At 68.6% G+C, this 21547-nt stretch overlaps 2 protein-coding genes across 2 annotated transcripts in view; both read left to right on the forward strand.

Moving 5' to 3' along the window:
• MTA1 (metastasis associated 1) overlaps positions 1-12040 on the forward strand; it is a 33044-nt gene extending 21004 nt beyond the window's left edge. The window contains exons 7-21 of the mRNA XM_052660152.1: positions 228-345; positions 3063-3165; positions 3794-3893; positions 4260-4448; positions 5517-5591; positions 5670-5728; positions 6095-6210; positions 6441-6592; positions 6700-6889; positions 6964-7053; positions 7724-7876; positions 7969-8004; positions 10887-10918; positions 11183-11334; positions 11421-12040. Coding sequence (XP_052516112.1) covers positions 228-345; positions 3063-3165; positions 3794-3893; positions 4260-4448; positions 5517-5591; positions 5670-5728; positions 6095-6210; positions 6441-6592; positions 6700-6889; positions 6964-7053; positions 7724-7876; positions 7969-8004; positions 10887-10918; positions 11183-11334; positions 11421-11571 — 1716 coding nt within the window. The 3' untranslated portion in view covers positions 11572-12040. The remainder of the gene's footprint in view (positions 1-227; positions 346-3062; positions 3166-3793; positions 3894-4259; positions 4449-5516; positions 5592-5669; positions 5729-6094; positions 6211-6440; positions 6593-6699; positions 6890-6963; positions 7054-7723; positions 7877-7968; positions 8005-10886; positions 10919-11182; positions 11335-11420) is intronic.
• Positions 12041-15606: 3566 nt separating this feature from the next.
• On the forward strand, positions 15607-20795 carry CRIP2 (cysteine rich protein 2). The gene is made up of 8 exons (XM_052659704.1): positions 15607-15701; positions 18565-18659; positions 18736-18793; positions 19066-19206; positions 19277-19345; positions 19422-19516; positions 20138-20195; positions 20269-20795. Exons 1-8 carry the CDS (start codon positions 15659-15661, stop codon positions 20334-20336), a joined length of 627 nt encoding a protein of 208 aa, XP_052515664.1. The 5' UTR covers positions 15607-15658; the 3' UTR covers positions 20337-20795.
• The last annotated feature ends 752 nt before the right edge of the window (positions 20796-21547 follow it).

Here is a 21547-nt window from a genome sequence, read left to right on the forward strand (position 1 = left end):
CTGTGTGTGTCTCCTGTGACAACTGCATGGGAACCCTGCCGTCTCCTCCGAGGCCGAGCCCAGAATCTGTCAGCTTTGTTCCCAGATGTCTTCGGGGTTTTGCTGCTGTCAAATGCTCCTGTAAACTAAGCTGCACACTTGCTGCTGACGGGCTCGAGGCGGCTCGGGGGGCTGCCCGCGCGGCGGCAGCACTGAGCGTGACAGCCCCGCCCCGCGCTGCTTTCCAGGACTTCTTCTTCTACTCCCTGGTCTACGACCCCCAGCAGAAGACCCTCCTGGCAGACAAGGGGGAGATCCGGGTGGGGAACCGGTACCAGGCGGACATCACCGACCTGCTGAAAGAAGGTGGGTGGGGCGCGGCGGGCCCGGCACCCCCAGCGCCTGTCGCTGGACCCTCCACGCTACCTGGAGACTTTGTTTCCTCTTAGCAGTTGTTTTCATAACTTTTTGAAAGCTCTTTCTCTGTTCAAAGAGCTCGTTTGAGTGATTGCTGGTATCACTGACTTCTGGTGGACGGTGCTGTCCACGAGGCCACCGTGCTCGGGGGACGAAGTGCCCGGCTCCCCTGCCCGCTCAGGCCTCCAGCGGCCCAGGGGTCACGGGCGGGCCTGACCCCTTCCTGCAGCTCAGTCTGTCCCCATGCACGCAGCACAGAGGAACTCGGGCCCCAGTGATCCCCCAGGCCTTGCTTCCTGCAGGGGCCCCATGGTTGACAGCAGGCCTGCCGTGAGTGGCCCTCATCCCTTGGGTGGTGGCCTTGCCCCGGCAAGTGGGGCTGATGCAGGGGGCTGTGGGGTCCACGCTCGTGGGCATCCTGTCCTCTCCTGTCCTGCTCACGTGGCTTGGTGAGGTGGGTCTGGCAGCTGGACCGCACACGCGCTTAGCCTCGGGGCATTTGGGCACCTTGCTCTCTTTGGAGACGGTGTCCCTGCAGAGCTGGCCCCGTGTGAGGTGCCCAGGCCGCCCGGGGTCCCCGGGTCCCTCGTGGAGCCCGTGGCCGCTCCGCTCTCGTCCTTAGGCGGCCCTGGCGAGCGTCTCCCGCGTCGGTGGGGCGTGGGCCAGGCCTGGCTCCCCCTCTGCTCTGCACCCCAGGCTCCTCTGTGCAGGAATCCCCAAAAGCCCCCTCTCCGCGGCTGCTGCGCCTCCCGACCCCCAGCCGCTCCGCTCGTCCCGGGCTCTGCTCTTGGCCCGTGTGCACGTTTCCTGTTGCACACATGTGCACACACGTGTGGCACACCTCACTCGGACCTCACCCACACGCTCACACCCGCCTCCCTGCGGGGGCCTCGGTCTCCATTTCGTGGCACCTGCTTGTCTGCTGAGCCAGGCTCGTGGAAAGCGGGTGGTGGGGCGGCTCCCCCGTCCGCCCTGCGTGTCCAGCTCCGTCGCAGGCGGGCCTGGCCGCCCCTCCCTCCGGCCCCATGAGCACTCGCATCATCCTGGGGGCCCCCGCACTGCATCTCCTGCACAGACACCCCTCCGGGGTCAGGCGTCCTTGGGAGTCCCCGGGGCCCCCCAGGCCTGCGCTCCCGCGGGGTGGCTAAGGGTTCCTGGTGAGGCCTCAGGAGGATGCTGGTGGCTCAAATGTCCAAAGAGCTCACGTTGCCCACCGCCTGGGTGCTCGGTGGGGTTGAGCCTCTGTTCTCAGGGGCCCTGGGCGAGCCCTGCTCACAGCCCAGGCTTTTCCCGCTCCTGACTCGGGGACCTTGGCGAAGGCCTCAGCCTGCTGTCTCCCCGCGCCTCCTGGGGCATGGACCCTGCCAGTGTGAACCTGTGCCCCGTCCGTGAGTGTGTGTGGCGGCCACAGTGTGCCGTGATGCTGCCCGCCTGCTGGCGTGGCACTGGGACGGGGCTGCCACTGCACCTGGGGCTCTGGGCCTGGCTGCCTGGCCACGCCACTGGGGCCTAGATCCAAGGGGAGGGTCCCTGGCTTCCCCGGGGAGGGTCTCAGTGCCATGTAGCCGCCAGGAGGGAGCGCGCCATGCCCATCCTCCAGACGCCCCATCGCGTCCCACAGACCTGGCACCCCAGGCTCTCGGATCTCCGCGCCCCATCCCTGGATCAGCCCTGCACATCTGCAGGCTTCCCTTCCATGGGCCCCTGGCCCAGTGCGCCCCTGTAGCCCACCAGGGTGACCTCCCCAGGGCGAGGGGGCACGTGTCTCCCCAGTGACTTTCAGCCGTGCCGGCCCTGCTGACCCATGCCCACCCCAGGCTCCTTGGGCTTCCCGAGTGCACAGGGGTCCTGGGCCTTGAAGCGGGTTCCTGCCGAGAGTGACCGTGGCCGAGGGCGTCTGCAGGTGTTCAGCTCGGGTGCCCGAGTTGAGGGTGGGTGTGATGTGTCCTCCATGCCAGCCCAGCCACGCCGGGTGGGCATTCTGCAGACCCTCCTCGTGGCCCCATCCCCCCTGCTGATCAGAGCACACTGGCCCTTGGCATAGGTGCTGCCCAGGACAGAAGCGTCCACGGCCGGGCCCTGGGCTCCCCCGTGCCACCCACAGGCCGAGGGAGAAGATGCCCTGAGACAAGGCCTCTGGCCTCAGGACCCCGGGTGGTGGGCGAGTGTCTGCTGAGCTGGCATCAGCGCACTGGTGGTGAGGGGCTGGCACGGGGGGCCGGGCGCGGTGGCACCCAACCCTGCAGCGTCTTAGAGTAAAGAGCTCGACCGATCAGATCCGGACTGCCCGCCCTTCCCCCCATGGCTGCGCTGCTGGTGCCGTCCTGGTGGTTCCTCCGATGCCCGGGGGCCCAGACCTGGACCCCACTCCAGAGGCGAAGGCTTGCCCCGTGCCACGCTTGCCCTGGAACGCCGACTGGACCGCGTCCATGTGTGTGTGTGCGTGCGCGCGTGTGTACACATGAACCTGTGTGTGTGTGTGCACACGTGTGCCATGTCCCCGCCCCGGATTCACTCACCCTCTCCCTCCCTGCAGAAGGCGGTGCTCCCTCTTCACCCCAGTAGGCCAGGCCCTAAGGGGACCCCTGGCTCCAAGCTCTCACGAGAGCCTCGGGGCTCTTCCTGCAGCCCCTTCAGCCTCACCCCGCGGCACCCCTTCTCCACAGGCGAGGAGGACGGCCGAGACCAGTCCAAGCTGGAGACCAAGGTGTGGGAGGCCCGCAACCCACTCGTGGACAAGCAGATTGACCAGTTCCTGGTGGTGGCCCGGTGAGTTCCCGGCAGGCAGGGCACAAGCTGGCGCTGCCTTGACTGCTCGCCCACTCTGGTGGGCTCTGGGACGTCTGTTCCTTGGGGTGTTGCCCAGCGAGGGCACACGAGGCCAGCGGGGCGGGGCCCACTCTGTCACGACCCTTTTGTGGTCCCCAGGGAGGCCTGGCCCTTCCTGCGTGCAGAGCTGGCTCTGAGGGGCTGCTCAGGGCCCCCTAGCATGCCGGGGCTCTTCCCGCAGACTGCGGGGTGGGATAGGGTGCCTGTCCAGCTCTAAAACCGGGCTGAGGCTGCTGGGGCAGATGTGGCCAAGGCCCAGGCCTCCTGGACACGCGCACCTCTGCTGAGGCCGCCGCCCTGGCCCCCATTGGGCAGCTCCGGTGAGCACTCAGGCCACATGCTCCCCCCAGCCCCGCCCTGGGCTGGGCGCCATCCAGCGCTGGAACCCAAAGGCTGTCTCGGGAGAAGAGCTCTGCGGAGACAGGCAGAGTCCCCGAGCTCCAGAGCAGAGCGCTCCTCCCCGAGACAGCCGAGTCTGGGCCCCTCTGCGTGTCTGGCTCGGCCTGCCTGGCCTCCTGCTTGTCTGCTCCAGCGGTCAGCGTCTCTTCCCCTCCCCGCCCCCCCCCAGCTCCGTGGGCACCTTTGCCCGGGCCCTGGACTGCAGCAGCTCCGTCCGGCAGCCCAGCCTGCACATGAGCGCCGCGGCCGCCTCCCGGGACATCACCCTGGTAAGTGGGCGCTGGCCAAGCAAGGCCCAGCAGGTCTGCTCAGGCCAAGCCCCTGGGCACGGCCCCACCCAGGGCAGGGCTCTCAGTGGCCCTGCGTGGCAGCCCTGTCTTCGCACAGGCTCAGGCTGACCTGCACATCCTGGGGCCGCCCTGCTCCTTCCTCCCGCCCTGTCTCGGGCAGCAAGTCTCCCAGAAGGAGGCTCACGTGCCCCGGGCGGGCCCTGCCTGCCCATGGCTCTCTCCCCACATTCTCCCCAGAGGCCCGAGCCTGTGGCCTTCCACACATGACCTGGGTGTGTCCGCCATCTGGGCTGGGGCTAGGTCCCAGCGCAGGGCCCCGGTGACCCTGCCTCCCGCCCTGCACAGTTCCACGCCATGGACACGCTGCACCGGAGCGTGTACGACGTCGCCAAGGCCATCTCAGCCCTGGTGCCGCAGGGCGGGCCCGTGCTCTGCAGGGACGAGATGGAGGAGTGGTCAGCCTCGGAGGCCAGCCTTTTCGAGGAGGCCCTGGAAAAGTACGGGAAGGACTTCACAGACATTCAGCAAGACTTTGTGAGTTCCGCGGGGCGGGCTCAGGGCCGCGCTGCTCCCCAGCTCTCTGTCCCTGTCCTCTCGCCTGTTAGAGGCGCCTGCTGCGCCTCCAGGTCCTCGCTGGCCCCCAGGCCCCGGGCGTGTTTGAGTCCGGTGGTTTTTAACCAGCCAAGCTTCCGCATACGTCCTTGGAAGTGTTCCCCAGTGAGCGCGTGGGAATCAAGTCTGCAGGGCCCCCTCACTCTCACGGCCCCTAAAACACACTTGAGCTCGTCTGAAAGGAGGCGAAATGCTGGTCATTCAGAGGAGCAGGTCCATGCGGAGAGGGCAGCAGGGTGGCCGAGCCGGCCTGACCACAGGCCCTAGGGAGAGGCTGGGGGGGTGCAGCAGCCTTGCCCGCGTCTGATGCCCAGCAGCATCTCCACTGGAACAGATGAAGCTGGTGCCGGGCTCACTGCAGGAGGTGGAGAACAGGTGTGGCCCGGAGGCCCTCAGGGCGCCCTGCAGAGCCCTGGTGCCACGGGTGCAGGCTGAGCCCTGAGCCAGCCCCTTGACCAACATGCTAGAGTGTGCCGAAACCTCAGCAGGGGGGCAAGGGCTCCCCACCAGAAATAAGCAGAGCGCGCCCCCCACAGGCCCCAGGCACCTCACGCCTCCCGTGTGACGGCCCAGGTGCAGGAGACACGTAGCCTGCGATCAGCTCACCCCAGCGGATGTGGGTGAAGGTGCTCAGGGGAGGCAAGGCCCGCAGGTGGCACAAGCCCTGCTGGACTTGGGCTTGGCCTGTGAGCCCGGGGTGACGCCAGAACCGCGGGAGCAGAGGGTTCTCTCATGTGCAGCCCGCAGCCTGGAGGGCTCAGGGACCTGGGTGCCTCCTGCACTGCTCCCCTTTCCCCGGCACTGTGCACCAGGGGCGGAAGCGCCCGCCCACCCAGCCAGCCAGCCAGCCAGCCAGCCCGGCGCGGGCGCTGCGGCAGGAAGGGAACCTGGGCAGGGCTTCTCTGCCATGTGGTCTGCCCAGGAGGGGGCGAGCCTGGGCGGGGCCCAGCAGGGCCTGCCGCCCCCCGCTGACACGCCTGCGTTCCACAGCTTCCCTGGAAGTCGCTCACCAGCATCATCGAGTACTACTACATGTGGAAGACCACGGACAGATACGTGCAGCAGGTGAGGGCCGGCCGGCGCAGGCGGGTCTCCCCCGCAGACCCAGCTGCCCGCTTCTGACCCTGTGTTCTGTGCTTTAAGAAACGCTTGAAAGCGGCTGAAGCGGAGAGCAAGTTGAAGCAAGTTTATATCCCCAACTAGTAAGTGTACCCCTGGAGCACCGCCCCCGCGGCTCCACGCCCCCGGGTGGGCCAGGCCCGCTGCTGGCCTCACGTGGCTCAGAGTCTGAGCGAGTCGGGGGCCTGTCCTTGAAGCCCAGGATGGCAGGGGTGGCGGGAGGGCAGAACCCAGCCCTGGCTCTCCCTCGGCCAGCCAGGCAGCACCGGGCGCGGAGGCGGGAGGCCGTCCCGCCTGGGGTCTGACTCTGACCTGAGCCCGCGGGGAGAGAGCTGGGGTTGGCAGCCGCCCTGCGGCCAGGCGAGTACGGATGGGGCTGCCGGGGTTCCAGAGCTGTGCGCCCGGGGCTCCGTGCTCCCGTGACGCCCTCCCTCTCTCCCCTACCCAAGTAACAAGCCAAACCCGAACCAGATCAGCGTCAACAACGTCAAGGCAGGCGTGGTGAACGGCGCGGGGCCGCCAGGCCAGAGCCCTGGGGCCGGCCGGGCCTGCGAGAGCTGTTACAGTAAGTGCCCCCAGGCACACCCTAGTCCACTGCCCTGGGCAGCCCTGCACCGTCCCGGGGACCGGCCTGGGGGCGGGGGTCGCACTCTGCCGGGAGGAGCCGTGATGGGGAGCAAGGGGAGCGCGGTGCCCGGGCCCAGGGTGGTGTGGGCGGGCGGCAGCTGTGGAATGCTCTTTGCCGTCACTGGTTCTGCTTAAGAATCCGTCTATTTTCAACTTTGTTGTCCGTAGCCACCCAGTCTTACCAGTGGTATTCTTGGGGTCCCCCTAACATGCAGTGTCGCCTCTGCGCATCTTGTTGGACATATTGGAAGAAATATGGTGGCTTGAAAATGCCAACCCGGTTAGATGGAGAGAGGCCGGGACCCAACCGCAGTAACATGGTAAGCCCCGCCCTGCGCCCTGCCCCGCCCGCCCGCCCGCGCGCCCACCCCTGCGGCCCGGCCCGCGGTCATGGCGCTGTGTCGGGGCGGCGCGCCCCCTTCCGCAGAGCCCCCACGGCCTCCCGGCGCGGAGCAGCGGGAGCCCCAAGTTCGCGATGAAGACGCGACAGGCTTTCTACCTGCACACCACCAAGCTCACGCGCATCGCCCGGCGCCTGTGCCGCGAGATCCTGCGCCCCTGGCGCGCCGCCCGCCACCCCTACACGCCCATCAACGGCGCGGCCATCAAGGCCGAGTGTGAGTGTGCCCGGGGCGGGCGGGGTGGGGTGCTGCTGGCGGGCGCGCGCACTGACCCTGGCGCCCTCCCGCAGGCACGGCTCGGCTGCCGGAAGCCTCCCAGAGCCCGCTGGTGCTGAAGCAGGCCACGCGGAAGCCCTTGGAGGCCGTGCTGCGGTTCCTCGGTGAGCTCGCCCGCAGGGTCCTGTGAGGATTCGGAGTGGTCTTCTCCATGCTGAGCCCTCCCGGGTGGGCTCTGGGCTGGGTGGGAGGCGTGCCCCCCAGGAGGGACGCAGAGGGGCGGCCTGGGGCCTCGAGCATCCCGCTTGTCCGTGGCCCTCCGCTCTGCTGGGCTGGGCTAGGATTCGGTCCCTCCCCCTGTGCCCGCGTTCCCTTGGGAAAGACGCTCGGAGCTGGTGGGCTCCCGGGAGACACAGGCGGCTGTGGCCTCTCCTGCTATCTGGGCTCTGGCCTCTGAGAGCCGCTGAGGGCTGGGGCGCTTGGTAGGTGTAGGCCTGCGCCTCCTGGAGCCGGTCTGGTGACCTGTCCATGGTCAGCTGATGGAGACCCTAGTTTATCATCTGGCCAGTGGCCAGCCTGGGCGGTCAGCTCTGTGGCCGCTAAGGGGACCTGCTCATTTGTGGGGCTCTGGAGCCTGCGCGCTGGTTGGTGGTGGTCACCGGTGGGCCCGTCGACTGGACCATGGGGTCTAGCCCCAGCCTCTGTCGCTGCCCTCGGGGTGCCCAGGGCGCCACACTGGCGTGCCTACCAGGCCTGGGCTGCCCACGCCGTCCCAGGTCGTGGGGCTGCCGCTGAGGGGCAGCCTGTGCCCACTTGCCTGTGTTGGCCCTGCAGAGACGCACCCCCGCCCCCCCAAGCCCGACCCAGTGAAGAGTGTGTCTGGCGTGCTCAGCGGCCCGGCCCCTGCCAAGTCGGGCCCTGTCATCAGCAGCGGCTCCCCCACCATCCTGGGCAAGAGGGGCTACGAGCAGCACAACGGGGTCGACGGTGAGTCCGGGGGCCTGCGGCGCCCGCGCCCGCCGCGCCCGCGCCCGCTGACCGTGTGTTCTTTCCTCTCTCCTGCCGCCGGGCGCTGCCAGGCAACGTGAAGAAGCGCCTCTTGATGCCCAGCAGGGGTAAGGCCCGGCCCTCCGCGCCTGCCTGTGTGCTGTGCTCACGTGTGTGTGGCGGATGGCTCAGGGCAGTCCACGCGGGCTGGGCCGTGCCCCTAGCCTGGCGCCCACCTGTCACTCGGCAGAGACCTTGGGGCCGCCCCTGCCCCCACCCGGGCCCCCTGCTCACGAAATGCCCTTCTGTCCGGGCCCAGCGCCGGTCAGTGGACTGTCCTCTGTCGGGCGGCCGTGGCGCCCCTGCCGCCCGCCCGCATGCCGTCAGCCTCAGCTCACGCGGCTGCCCGCCCTGTGCTTGTGACCTTGCCTGCGCCTTGCCTGGTGGGGGGCTGTGGGACCCTGGCTCCTCGGGCGCCGACGGGACAGAGCTGTGGTGTGGCTGGCATGGCTGGGTGGGGGTCTGTGAGGCCCAGGGAAAGCCCAGGCCGGGGCCCCACGGGGGGGTGCACCCGGGGCTGAGACCGTGGGCCCTGTCCCAGGTGGGGCTCACGCCGGGGCGTGAGGCCACCACAGGGCTCCCCTGCTGTTGGGTGCAGCTGGCACTGGCTTCCGGAGTGTGGCTCCCTCGCCCACCCAGCGGCCCCGGGCTGCTCTAGTAGGGGTCACCACGGTGCCAGTGAGGAGCGTTTCAGCCTTGTGGGGGCCAGTGCCCCCGACGGTCAGCCTGTGGCAGGACCAGTGAGGGGGAGGTGAACGGAACCAGCAGAAGGGGAACTTAGGGGGACGCACTCAGAGCTCCTCCCGCCAGCCCCTCCCAGCAGCAAGGTCCGGCCCGGCGTGGACACCCCCACGCTGCATCATGGGCAGCCAGCATGGACGTGGCCGGAGCCTTCCCCCAGTCTCAGGACTGGAGACTTGCCGGCCCAGGAGGCTGGCCCAGGCTTGGTTCTTGGATCTCTGGGAGGTGGTGGGAGGCAGTGGCTATCTGGCCCAGCCTGGTCCCCTGGACATGCCCATCTCAGTGTGTCCAGGAGCCCGGCAGGCACCTGCTGAGGGTCAGCTGGTGGCACTGAGGTCGGGTCCTCTCACTCCATCTGGACACAGGCTCTTCCCGCCCCAGGCCCCCTGCTGCCTTGCCCACAACCCATTGGGGCGCCAGCTCACTTGAGCCTTGCCCCCTTGCTGACCTCCCCCTTCCCCTGGAGCCATCCTTGGGTGTCCTCACAGTCCCTGGTCTCAGCAGAGCGGCTGGTCCACTCGGCTGCCCACATCCCACAGGAGGGGAAGCGGGTCTTATCAACAGGGCTTGGGGCTTAGGGCTTGACTTGTAAAGAGCTCTTGATAGCAGTGGGATAAACTATTCACTTCCGTCAGTTTTTCCAAAATCCACGTGTTCCCGTAGCTACTTCAGCCCCAGCCCTGGGTCCCGGGCGGGCGTCAGGGGCTGCACTCAGGCTCACTGGGGTGCCGTGTGGCGGCCGGAGCAGCGGCAGATGGCAGGAGCCGGCTCTAGGCCAGGGCCCTGACCCCAGGGGGCCTTAACTCCCTAACCTGGCCCTCTGTGGCCTGTGGCTGCCTCAGCCCCAGGGCCCCGTGTGTACATCCCCCACGCTAACTGTGTGCTTTCTTCTCTCTGCCACCCGTCCCTCTGGTAGGCACCTACCTGGGTAAGTAGTACAGAGCCCTGAGCGCTGTGCATAGCTGTGCACACCTGTGGACAGCTCGTGAGCGCTGCAGGCTGGCGGGGCCCCCGCCCCTGCCTGCTGGGGTTGCGGCTACCCCAAGTTAGGAGGTGCTGCAAATGGGGGCTGGACAGCTATTCCAGGCTCATCTAGAGTCAGACCTTGGTCAGGAAGCACTTCTGGGAGGAGTTAGATGTGTGTGGCAGAATGCAGGCGGTGGAGACTAGCTCACGTGACCGTATAGTGCACACTGACACGATCACAGCCACACGCACTCACCCCAACACGAGCTCACGGCCCTGTGTACGCACACCAACACGCGCTCACGGGCCCGTGTACTTGCACCGACACCTGCTCGTGGGCCCGTGTACTCACACCAACACGAGCTCGTGGGCCCGTGTACGCACACCGACACGAGCTCATGGGCCCATGTATTCACACCAACGTGCTCACGGGCCTGTGTACTTGCACCGACACCTGCTCATGGGCCCGTGTACGCACACCAGCGTGTGCTCATGGGCCCGTGTACTCAGCAACATGAGCTCACCGGCCCATGTACTCACACCAACACATGCTCACGGGCCTGTGTACTCAGACCAGCACGTGCTCACGGGCCCGTGTACTCACCGACACACTCACGGGCCCGTGTACTCACACTGATGCTCTGGTGGCCACGCACGTAGACTCACTGCACGTGCGCTTGGGAATTGCGGGTCGTTTTGGTTCCCGTTGAAGGTACAGCCTGTGACCTGGGACAGTGCCTTTTCTGAGCCACTGGTAGTGGTGTTCACCTCCAGACCCCCAACCACAGAGGGAATTGCTAGCTGGAGCGTGGCCTACTGACCTCTCCTGGGTACTTCCGTCAGCTTCCTGCAGGGCATCTGGCCCCAGGGCCACGCTGGGGCCTGGGAGCCCCTTGGGAGGAAGTCTGGTAAAGTCAGCCCAGGGAGTGGCTGCCCTGCGGGCCCCCCCGCTGCTGTTGCCGGGTGTCCCTTGGCTGCTCTATCAGCCAGGCCACAGTGGCCCTGCCTCCTCAAGGGGGTGAGCTCAGACCGAGGCTCCCGCACCCCTCGCCTCCCCAGACCGGGGCCCCTGAGAGCCACCTCGGCGAGGCCAGGGCTCGGGAGCTGAGGCCCACCTGGGTGTGGGCTGCAGCTCTGGGGAGACGTAGCCCCGGGCTTCCTGCGTCTCCGCTATGGGCCCTTGGCACGCATGGGTGCGGCACGTGCCCGCAGGGACCTCATGGCCTGTCCTTCTTCCTGTCAGGTTTGGCTAACCACGGACAGACCAGGCACATGGTGAGCGCAGGGGCCCTGTTCTCCACATGCTTGCACACACATGCTCCCGTGGGCCTTAGCAGGGAGGCCCCAGCCCTGCCAGGCGCTGCGGGAGCATCTGGGAGGCCCCTGGGGATGCGAGGAGGGGTAGGTGTTGGGGTCTTCATGGGGTCTTCGTGGCCCTCGGGGCACCCCTGCCTCCACTGCCCCTGGGACAGCCACCGTGGGGCTCCTGGGCGCTGCGTGGAGGCCCCGAGCTCCCCTCTCAGGCCTGCCCCACCGTAGGGACCAAGCCGGAACCTCCTGCTCAACGGGAAGGCATACCCCACCAAGGTGCGCCTCATCCGGGGGGGCTCGCTGCCCCCCGTCAAGCGGCGGCGGATGAACTGGATCGACGCCCCCGACGACGTGTTCTACATGGCCACCGAGGAGACCAGGTGGGGCGGCCGGGCGGGCGGGGCTCGCGGGGCCAGGGGCTCCGTGCTGTGCTGCGCGGCCGCCTGACTGCCCGGCTCCACCACAGGAAGATCCGCAAGCTGCTCTCGTCCTCCGAGACCAAGCGCGCGGCCCGCAGGCCCTACAAGCCCATCGCCCTGCGCCCGAGCCAGGCCCTGCCGCTGCGGCCGCCCGCGCCCGCGCCCGTCAACGACGAGCCCATCGTCATCGAGGACTAGGCCGCCCGCGCGGCGCTCTGACCGCAGACCACGCCCGCCCGCCGCCCGCCGCCCGCCGCCCGGTTTCGGTAGTGCCCCCGCCCGCCCTCACCCGCAGAGAAACCGCCCCTCGGCCACGCGGGGAGGAGCGCCCGACCTACTCCAGACCCGCCGGGGAGTCGTTTTTTTTAGCTTTGTGTTTACTTTTTGGCCAGAGCGGAGCTGAGGAGCCGCCCGAGTGCCTGCCCCGCACGCGGGCTCAAGGGCCGGCCGGGAGTTTTGTTGTTTCTGTTGAAGGTGCCATTTTAAATTTTATTTTTATTACTTTTTTGTAGATGAACTTAAGCTCTGTAACTTACACCTGGAATGTTAGGATCGGCGTGGCCAGCGGCCGGCCGAGCTGCCTGGTGGGGTTGGCCCCTTGTCTTTTCAAGTAATTTTCATATTAAAAAAAACAAAGAAAAAAAAACTTATAAAAACAAAAATCCAACTAGCCTCTCCTGCGTGTTTTGTTCTCAGTCCGGCTCCCTGTCTCGGGCCCACCGCACTCCCATCGCCTTAGAGGAGACCAATGTCCCCCCCCCCCAACCCCCTCGGTGGGTCTGAAAGTCACCCCCTGCTCGGGTCTGCCCAGCGATGGGACGTCCAGGGAGAAGTCTGGGCAGCAGCATGTGGCCCCTGCAGGCTGGCCTGGGGGCTCCCCTGCTGCCTCACCTTGGCCCCATGCCCACCACCTGCCCCATGGGGGCAGAGAAAGGTCCATCGGGGCTCGGGGCTCCCACACGGGGAGCCGACATGCCATGTCTGTCTGAGGCAGGGGTGGTCCGGGCCTGGCCTGGGAGCTAGACTGGCAGGTGCCGGGCTCCCCTGCTCGGGCAGCCAGGGTGGCAGGGTCAGCCGGGCTGCTGGCCGGCCTGGCAGAGCCTCCTGCAGCTGTCCACAGATGGCTGCCAGGAGCCATGGGGCCACCTGAAGCAGGTGTGCCGTTTCCTCTGGGAGACTCTGCTCCGATTTCAGCAAGTCCGTTCTCAGAAACCCTACCTCGGTCTGGCCCCCCTGCACACCCGCTCCAGGCCCACTGGACAGGTTCATGCAGGCCAGATGCCGGAGGGAGGGGTCCCCAAGGCCCTCGGAGGGGCTCCTCCGCCTGCTGTGCCTCCAGCCCCACTGTGATGTGTGGACATCTCGGCTGGAGAATTAAAATAGAAGCCACTCTGCTGCCTTACTGGGGACAGATAAGGGGTGTCCTGGCATCCAAGGGCCTGCTGTGGGCCCCGCTGGGTGGCGGGCCAGGGCGTCAGGAGAGGCTGGGGCATGCCACCCCACACGGCTGGCCTCACACCCGCCCATCCCCCAGCTCCAGTGGTGGGGCTGGGTGGCCAGGCTGGTGACCTTGACAGAGACACTACCTTCCTCCAGTATGGTGGGCAGGGGAGGGGCCTCCCCCCAGCTGGGTCCTCCCCCTGCCCAGAGACAGGCAGACCCTCAGGAGGGCCGGGGTCCCCTCCCCGCCCCAGCACTGTGCTGGGCAGGGCCTGGACTGCGTGTCTGAGAGGTCTGTGCCAGGCCTAAAAGTGGGGGGGGAGGCGGGCGCTGGCGAGGGGAGCGAAGTCTTGAGAACCCGAGTGCCGGTTATCTCCGCCCGGCTCCTGTGGGCCCAGCAGGGGCCTGCAGCTCCAGCCTCCAGGGCCAAGGGCATCGCAGGTGGGCATGTCCCCATGCCCCACCTGGGACCTCCCACTGCCCACCACTGGGCACAGCCCAGGGGGCCCTGCAGGAACACGAGCCTGGCTTCCCATGTGCCATTTGCCAGTGCCACCAGGACACTGCTCCGCTGCAGCCTCACAGGAGGGGCCTGCCCCCACGCCTGGCCAGCGGGGCCCCACCTGCTTCCCTCCAGCCCCGCCGTCCTCACTCAGCCTCATGAGCCGTGCCTGTCCCAGCCTCTAGCTCTGAGATGCGGCTCCGTGTCCACTGATCAGTGCCCCTTACCAACAGCCCAGCACATCAGCCGAAGCCCTGCAGCTGGCAGGCAGGGTGCCCGTGCCACCCACCCCTGCTCAGGGCCTCGGCCAGGGCCTCATGCCATTCCTTGACTCCACCCCCTCTCTCCAAGCAGAGCTGGGGCCCACAGGTAGCTGCCTTGAGAGGGCTCCTGTGCCCAGCCAGCCTGCCCTCAATAGCAGTCCTGCAGATTTCAGGGCGGGGTGGTCCCTCAGGCTGATACCCTGGGGTCCCAGGGGTCTCCCAAGCTCAGAGCCCCTGGCAAGGGGTGCCAAGTGGGGGCCGATGAATTATTCAGAGACACCAGACACCCAGCCTGAGCGGGGAGCGGTCTGTGAAGGGCTGACCTGCAGGCCACCTAGCCCAGGAAGGGGCCCGCTGAGGCCTCCTCTCATCTCCACCCTGGCTGGCTCAGGGCCAGAGCTCAGTGCAGGGAGAGGGCGCCCGCCTGCTGGTCAGCAGCTTGAGGGCTCTTGTCCTCACTCATGGAAATAGCAGTGGCTGAAGGGTGTGAGTGCGGGTGGGGGGCACCTCAGGGAGGGGGGGGGGAGTTACCTCAGGGAGGACGGGGGCACTTCAGAGAGGAGGGGGGCATCTCAGGGAGGAGGGGGCACCTCAGAGAACGGGGGGGCACCTCGGGGCACTTCAGGCAACAGGGTGAGGGGGCTGCCGTGAAACTGCCCTGCGAGACCAGCTCCCTCACCCCCTCTGAACACACTGGCACCAGGAGCCAGAAGCAGGCCCTGGAGGCCACCAGGGAGAGGAACTGGGCGTGGGGGGACCTGGTGTCCAGCACAGAGCCTCAGAGACACAGGGCAGGGTGTCAGGGAGCTGGAGCCCGCTGCCCAGACTGGACCCAGTCATCTGGGCTTAGGCGTCTGTCCATCTGCCAGACCTGAGGCTCAGCGGGGATGGGGGCCCAGGAAAGAGCCCCTGGGAGATGGCTGCCGCGACCTCTGGGTCCCCAGACCCTGGGGCTCTGGCCAGTTCTGCATGGCGCCAGGCGGAGGCAGGCAGGGGTGGGAGAGGCCAGGCAGTCCTGCTGGGAGGGGCTGGAGGCCCCCCTGGGGACAGGCCCTGAGCGCTAGCAGACCTCTAGCTCCCCAGCCCTCCAGGAGGAGGCTCTGGGGCCAACAGGCCAAGGTCAGAGGCCCTGGGTCCGATACTACTGGGTCTGGAGGAGAGATGGGGCAGGCGTCCAGGGCAGGACGGCATGGGATGCAGGTGGCAGCGTCTGCCCACGGGGTCGCTACACCTGCAGAGGAGGCACCCTGGGGGCCCCACGCCTTCTGTCTTCCGTCTCCCCCCGCCCCCCACATCGCCCTTGGGTGGGAGAGCTTGGGGAGGGCGCCTTCAGAGCCTGCCGCACACACCGCTGGCCCCCTCACTGCCAGGCACCCCCTTCCTAACCCCCTTCCAGCAGTTTCTCTCGCGCTGTTTTTGGAAGTGGCGGAGGCCCTGCCCTCCACCCGCTGAGGCTCCAGCACCACTGACAGTGTTAGGCGGGGCCGGGACCGGGCCTGGACCGGGTGGCGCTCCCGCCCAAATCCCGCTCCTGTCCCAGAGCGAGGCCGTTGCTATAGAAACCGAGCAACAAAGGGAAGCGGGCGGCGGCGCGCAGCAGGGTGGGGTGGGGTCCTCTGGGGACCCGGACGCCAGCACCGCGCCGGGCGGGCTGCTGCGCCGTCGGGGCGTCAGTCTGCGTGTCCCGACGCCGCCCTTCCGGGCCGAGGCCCCGCTGGCCAGGACGCCCCCCGTCAGGGGGCCGCGGAGTCCCAGCCCCACCCGCGGCCCGGCCGGTTGCCCCGAAGTTGCCATGGAAACAGGCGAGGACCGAGCGGGCCCGGTAGAGGCCACCCCGAGAGCGAGGCCGAGGGGCGCCAGGCGGGTCGCGTAGCCCCCCGTCCGCCCCGGCAGGTGCGCCCCTGCCCCCGCGGCGTCCAGGCCGGCGGGACCCCGGGGGCGGGCTCCCGACGCCCCGCCCCGGCCGCAGACCAATGGGCGGGCGGACAGCCGGGCGGGCGGGGCGGGCGCGGCGCAGGCGGCGGCTGCGGCGAGGAGACGGGCGCGCGCGGAGGACGCGGGGCGACTGGGCGTACGGACCATGGCCTCCAAGTGCCCCAAGTGCGACAAGACCGTGTACTTCGGTGAGTGCCCGGGCCCGGCCGCCGCCCTTGGGGTCAGCTCCCCGCTGCAGAGCCGCGAGCCCCCGGCGCTCGTCGGCCAGCGCCCGGCCGCCGCCCCAGGATGCCCGGCCCGGATCCGGCTCGTCCGCTGCCCACGCGGGTGCGGCCGGAGGGTGGAGCGGCGACGAGCTGGGGGCGGCCACGCCCGAACCCCCGAAGTGGCCGACGGGGACGAGGCGGGGGCCCGAGGCCTGGCGGGCGGGGGCGCGTGGACCCTCCAGAAAGCGGCCAGGCTTCGGGGAGCGCTGTGCGCTCGCGGGCCGATCGCGGTCCTGCCTGGCGGTGCCCAGCGGGGCGGGGGCGGGCGCAGCAGCAAGCTCTGCGCGCTTCTAGCGCGCTCCCGCCTTTCTCTGCCCTTTCGCTCGGACCCCAGTCGCGCCACCCACGGACATGTGGCGGGGCCGGCTGGCTTCATGACTCCCAACCCCAGCCCCGACCTCTACCCACGCTGGGCCAGGTCTAGGCTCTGTCTGGATTCAGCCCACGCGGGGGCGACCTTGGCCTCCACCTCTTATGCGTTCCGACACGCTCCTTTTCTTGGCGCAAGTTCCCCCGGGACTCTCCTGCGGTTGGGGTGAGGAGGGAACTCTCACAAGCAGGAGAGGACGCTGGAACCCAGGTGGCCAGGCCCCCTACCTCCTCAAGGTCCCAACAGTGGCATCCAGGAGGAGGGAGTGGGGAGGAGAGCCTGTCTCTGCCTGGAAGCCCCCTGGGTTGGCAGAGACTGCCCACCATGGGCGCACCCACTCGCTGGCGCTCCTACCCTGGCTGGCCCTCTCCCCCACTTTGCCAGGGTCCCTGCCCACTGAGCCTCCCACCAGCACCCGCACAGACAGACAGTGGCCCAAGTCAGAAGAGCAGGAGAGACAGGGCCAGAGAGAAGACCCTTCTCTCGTCATCCGTGGGGCAGTGGCCAGGGTCTGAGGTGGGGACTGGCCGAGGTGAAGATGGCCCCTTGGTTTCCCTGCGGACGGTGGGAGGAGGCGCAAGCCGTTGTTTGCTGTTCCCAGAGGGGAGGGACCGGATTTGGCCTGGAGTGCTTCTGGCCTGGCTGGGGCCGCGGGGCTTCCGGCTGCCTGCTGGGGAGCCGGCCCAGCCCTCGGTCCCGGTCCCCATCCCGGACAGGACTCATCCCTGTAAGGCTCAGGGTCGGGGCCAGCCCCAGGGTTGTCCTGCCAGACCCGCTGCCCACGTCTTTACCCTGGGCCAGGGCAGCTCAGGGACGGGCCGACAGTCCCGTGGACAACCCGGAAAAGCACTTCTGCCTGCTTGGGCGGCTGCTGGCTCCCAGCAGAAAACAAAGGCTGGCTTCTCTCCTGGTCTGGAGGCCCTGGTGGAGGAAGGGGCGGGGCCAGGACGCTGCCACCCCGAGTGCGGCTGCACCCCAGTGGGTGCGTGGAGGAGCCAGGCCAGGCCACCCCGCAGCCACCTTGGGATGCTAAGTCTCTGTGTCCCCAACAACCGCAGCCGGGTGGGAGCTGGCTCCTTTCCAAGCCATTAGACTCAATCGATTCTGCCTTCCCAACTTGGGCTGGTAACGTGTGGCCATTGACCTGCTCGGTGGGTCCGAGGGTCATTCCCCTGCCCCCCCCCGCAGTGGCCACAGCCTAACAGCGAGCCAGATCAGCATGGTTCTGGCTGCCCTGAGCCGCAGCTGCCTCAGCAACCGCTGGCCAGCGGGAGAGCTGGGAGAGGATGCCAGTCTGGCATGGGATCTGAGCCCGCCTTGGGCTCAGCCAGCTCCCGTCTGCCCTGGCATGGACCTGCGGGAGGCCTGGCCAGCCTGAGGGAGTCCTAGCCTTCTAGGGTGGAGTGGCCAGAAAGATCTATAAGCCTGCGGAAGGGGATGGTGGGTAGGGGTCCTAGAGGCTGCCCCTGGCCAGGCCAGCAGGTGCCACCAGGGCCACTGGAGCCAGGGCTCAAGCCCCGAACCTGAGCCACCAGGAGTGCGAGCCGTCCTCCAGGAGCCTCCCAGGCCTCCTGGGACTGGGGGTGTCCCGGCCAGTTCCCGCTCCCCACCCTGCTGGTGCCCTGGGGGAGGCCTGGCCCAAGCAGGGGCCGCTCTGGGAAGGAGTCCCTGCTCCCTGGCTAGTCCTGCCTGAGCAGAAGGGTCCCAGCCCACCCACCCCTCTCCTCCCCTTGCCTCTGGCCAGGCCCCTTCCAGTCGGGAGGATTCCAGCTCAGCTCCAGCGGCTTCCTGCCCCGTCCTCCGCCCTTTTCCTGCTGTGCTTCCCTGGGGAAGCCCCAGCTTCCGTCCACTGGGAGATGGCCCAGCAGCCCCGGAGTTGGGGGAGGCAGGGGGCAGGGAGGGCCCCCAATGTGACCCTTAGCAGCTGGTCTCAGACCTTGGGCGCCAAAGCCAGAGGCAGGAGGGGGCAGTGCTCCCGAAGCTTAGGGTGAGGAGGCCAAATATGGACAGCCAGCGCCCTGCCCTGTCCCCTGGGGGGCCACAGGGACTGGCCTCTCCACTGGGGGTCTGGAGGCTTGAGGCCACTCCCCTCAGCGGGGCTGGGGCTCTGCCAGCTCCTGTAGGGCCCTCCTGGAGGGTCTGGGGCTGTGTGAGGGGGCAGGTGTGTGTGGCATGTGTCAGGGAGGGGCAGGTTTGAGCTGGAAGCCCGTCCAGGTTGCCTGGTCCAGCAGTGACCCAGGGTGATGAGGAGCGGATGGTGGGGGTGGCCACATGGCTCCTGGGGGGTGAAGGGGACCCAGGGGACCCAGGTGCCGAGGCTGCCCGGGACCTGGGGGGCAGCGGGGGCTGAGTGTGGGGAGCGGGGGCTGAGTGTGGGGGGCGGGGGCGCTGTGCTGACACTGCCCTCCCACCCAGCTGAGAAGGTGAGCTCCCTGGGCAAAGACTGGCACAGATTCTGCCTCCGGTGTGAGCACTGCAGCAAGACCCTGACCCCAGGGGGCCACGCCGAGGTGAGCGCCTCCCCGGGGCGGGGAGGGGTTGGGGAGCTGGGCCAGACCCCGCCCTCAACGCCTGCCCTCTGCCTAGCATGATGGAAAGCCTTTCTGCCACAAGCCCTGCTATGCCACGCTGTTCGGACCCAAAGGTGAGACTGGGGCCTCCGTAGGCCGGGCCGGTGGGGACACCCCGCCCAGCTCAGATGGCCCCGGTCCCCTCCTCCCCTTGGCGGTGCGGTCCCCTCCCTCCTGGAAGGACAAGCACTCTCCCTTCCTTGCCCACCAGGGCCCTCTGGGTGGGGGCGGGGAGTGGTCCTGGATCCCCGTGGCTGAAGGAGCCTTCCTGGGAAGTTGGGGGTGGCTGAGAGGTGCGGGGGTGGGGAGGGCCCTGGCTCCCGTGTCCAGTGCCTGCCCCCACCAGGGGTGAACATCGGAGGGGCCGGCTCCTACATCTACGAGAAGCCCTCTGCCGAGAAACCCCAGGTTACCGGCCCCATCGAGGTCCCCGTGGCCCGAACCGAGGAGCGGAAAGCCAGCGGCCCCCCGAAGGGGCCCAGCAAAGGTGGGCGGGGTGAGTGTGGGGCGCGGGGGTGGGGTCGGCCCGGCAGGCCCTGACCCCGCCTCTCCCCCAGCCTCCAGCGTCACCACGTTCACCGGGGAGCCCAACATGTGTCCTCGCTGCAACAAGAGAGTCTACTTCGGTGAGTGCCTGCGCCCAGCCCTGGCCTGGGAGGGATCCCCCGCGCGCCCCGGCGTCATCCTCTGTCCCCTCCCCAGCCGAGAAGGTGACGTCTCTGGGCAAGGACTGGCACCGGCCATGCCTGCGCTGCGAGCGCTGTGGGAAGACGCTGACCCCGGGCGGGCACGCGGAGGTGAGAGGCGCGCGGCCGCCGACGGCCAGGGGGGCCGGCGGGGGCCTGAGGGAGCCAGCGGGGGCCCGCGGGCCCAGCCTGGAGACTGTGGGCCCGGAGTGGCAGGCCCGAGGGGGGCTATGAGGGTCCGGGGGCGCGGGGGTCCGAGGGGGCTGGGCGGGGATCTGAGGGGAGCCAGGCGGGGTTCGAGGGGGGCTATGAGGGTCCGGGAAGCGGGGGCCCGAGGGGGGCGGACGGGCCCCGAGGGGGTCTGCAGGCCGGGAGGGGCGGGTGGGGGCTGCGGTCTGGGGTGGGCGGGCGTGCCCCGAGGGGTTCTGCGGGCTGGGACGGGGTGGGCGGAGGCTGTGGCCCGGGAGGGGCCGGGGGCCGGGGGCCGGGGGCCGGGGTGGGGCGGGCGGGCCCCGAGGGGAGCTGCGGCCCGGGAGGGGCGGCGCGCTGCCCCCTGGAGGCCGGTCTGGCGCCGTGTGCGCACGGACGCTGCTGCTGCGGCAGCGCTGCCTCCAGGTCCACCTGGGAAACCGAGGGCTCAGGGTGCCAGGCGTCTGGAGGTGGAGGCGGCCACCGGGGGCGGTGGGCGTGGAGCCTGTGGCCCCCTTCTCACCACCTGCACCCTGTCCTTAGCACGATGGCCAGCCCTACTGCCACAAGCCCTGCTACGGAATACTGTTCGGACCCAAGGGTGAGTGTGGGCCGGAGTGTGGGCCGCGGGCCCCCTCCCGCCCTCCCCTCCACCGAGCGGTCTCTCTCTGCAGGAGTGAACACGGGAGCCGTGGGCAGCTACATCTATGACAAGGATCCTGAAGGCAAAGCTCAGCCCTAGGCCCCCGGGCCGCTCTGCGTGGGCCCCTGACCCCAAGCCCACTGCTTGGCTGCGCGGGGAGAGTGCCCGCTGCCCAGGCCGCCTCTGCACCTGCAAGTCCAGGGCCAGAGAGCTGGGGGAGGACCCTAACCCCAGGACCCTGCCCCGTCCCTGTCTCCTGGTGTATCTGCCTGTGTGTCCCTCACTGCCCGCTGCCCCCTTTCGTCCTGGCCCCATGTGTCCCCACCTCGGGGTCTCGTGGCCCCCCATGCCCCTGGTGTCTCTGTGGCCTGGGTGACCTTTCTGAGGTGGTGCCGCCCCCGCCCCGCCCCCAGTGTTATTTATGTCCCTCTTGCCAGTGACACCCACAGCCACGCCTCCACCGCATTCCTCCCGCCTGCCAGCGCCCGCCCACCACCCTCACGTGGCTCACACTTGAGTGCTGGGACTTTTGCTACCAATAAAAGGTCTGAAGGTCAAGGGCGCACGTGTCTGCAGCTCTGGGGTGGACTTGCAGCCAGGGCCCCATCTCTCAGTACAAGCGCCCCCAGCATCCCTAGGCCCGGTTTCAGGTGGGGGTGGGGCCCTGTGCCCAAGGGTGATGCCCATGGGTGGGAGGCAGGGAGGCTCTGGTTTGGACTGGTTGAGGCGAGTGGGGGGCTGGGCCCCTGGGAAGGACTGGACTAGATGGAGGTGGGGAGTGCGGGAGGCTGGGGTCCTAGTGCCCAGAAAGGGGCACTAAAACCAGGCGGTGCCTCGGTCCAGCAGAGAGCTGGAGGGAGGGAGGGACAGACGACACCTCCTGCAGGGGAGGAGCGGCGAGGGGTGGGCAGGACACCTGCGGCAGAATATGTGCCAGTCTGCCCAGGGAGCTCAGCTTCTCAGCTGGCAGGTGGGAGCCCAGGGACAGGATGCAGGCTGTCTCCTGCATTCTGAATGCAGGGCCTAGTGCTCCTGCCTGAACGGAGTTTCTGCATCTGGTTTGCGGTGTTGCTGGAGTCACTTCTGGCCTCTCCAGGCTGTCCCTAGCAACCGGGAACCCCCAGCAGCTGGAGGAGCACCCCCCACCCCGAGTCCCGCCCACGCGCCTGCCTTCCCTTTATCCGCGGCTCCCTAGCAGCCCGCCAGAGGGCGCCCCTTCCCTTCCGCTCCAGGGCAGAGCCCTGGTAGACCCGCCTTCCACGGCTCAGCGCCTGCTCCAAGTATCGCATCCCCAGAGGCCTGGCCCTCCC

This window comes from Budorcas taxicolor, chromosome 21 (genome assembly GCF_023091745.1).
Source record: "Budorcas taxicolor isolate Tak-1 chromosome 21, Takin1.1, whole genome shotgun sequence".
Taxonomy (NCBI): domain Eukaryota; kingdom Metazoa; phylum Chordata; class Mammalia; order Artiodactyla; family Bovidae; genus Budorcas; species Budorcas taxicolor.

Excerpts from the sequence above, each read along its gene's own strand:
- CRIP2 (XM_052659704.1), top strand. The coding sequence starts at position 15,659 with ATGGCCTCCAAGTGCCCCAAGTGCGACAAGACCGTGTACTTCG. Across the intron at positions 18,794-19,065 it reads CACGCTGTTCGGACCCAAAG|GGGTGAACATCGGAGGGGCC; the intron begins GTGAGACTGGGG and ends TGCCCCCACCAG. Across the intron at positions 19,346-19,421 it reads CAACAAGAGAGTCTACTTCG|CCGAGAAGGTGACGTCTCTG; the intron begins GTGAGTGCCTGC and ends TCCCCTCCCCAG.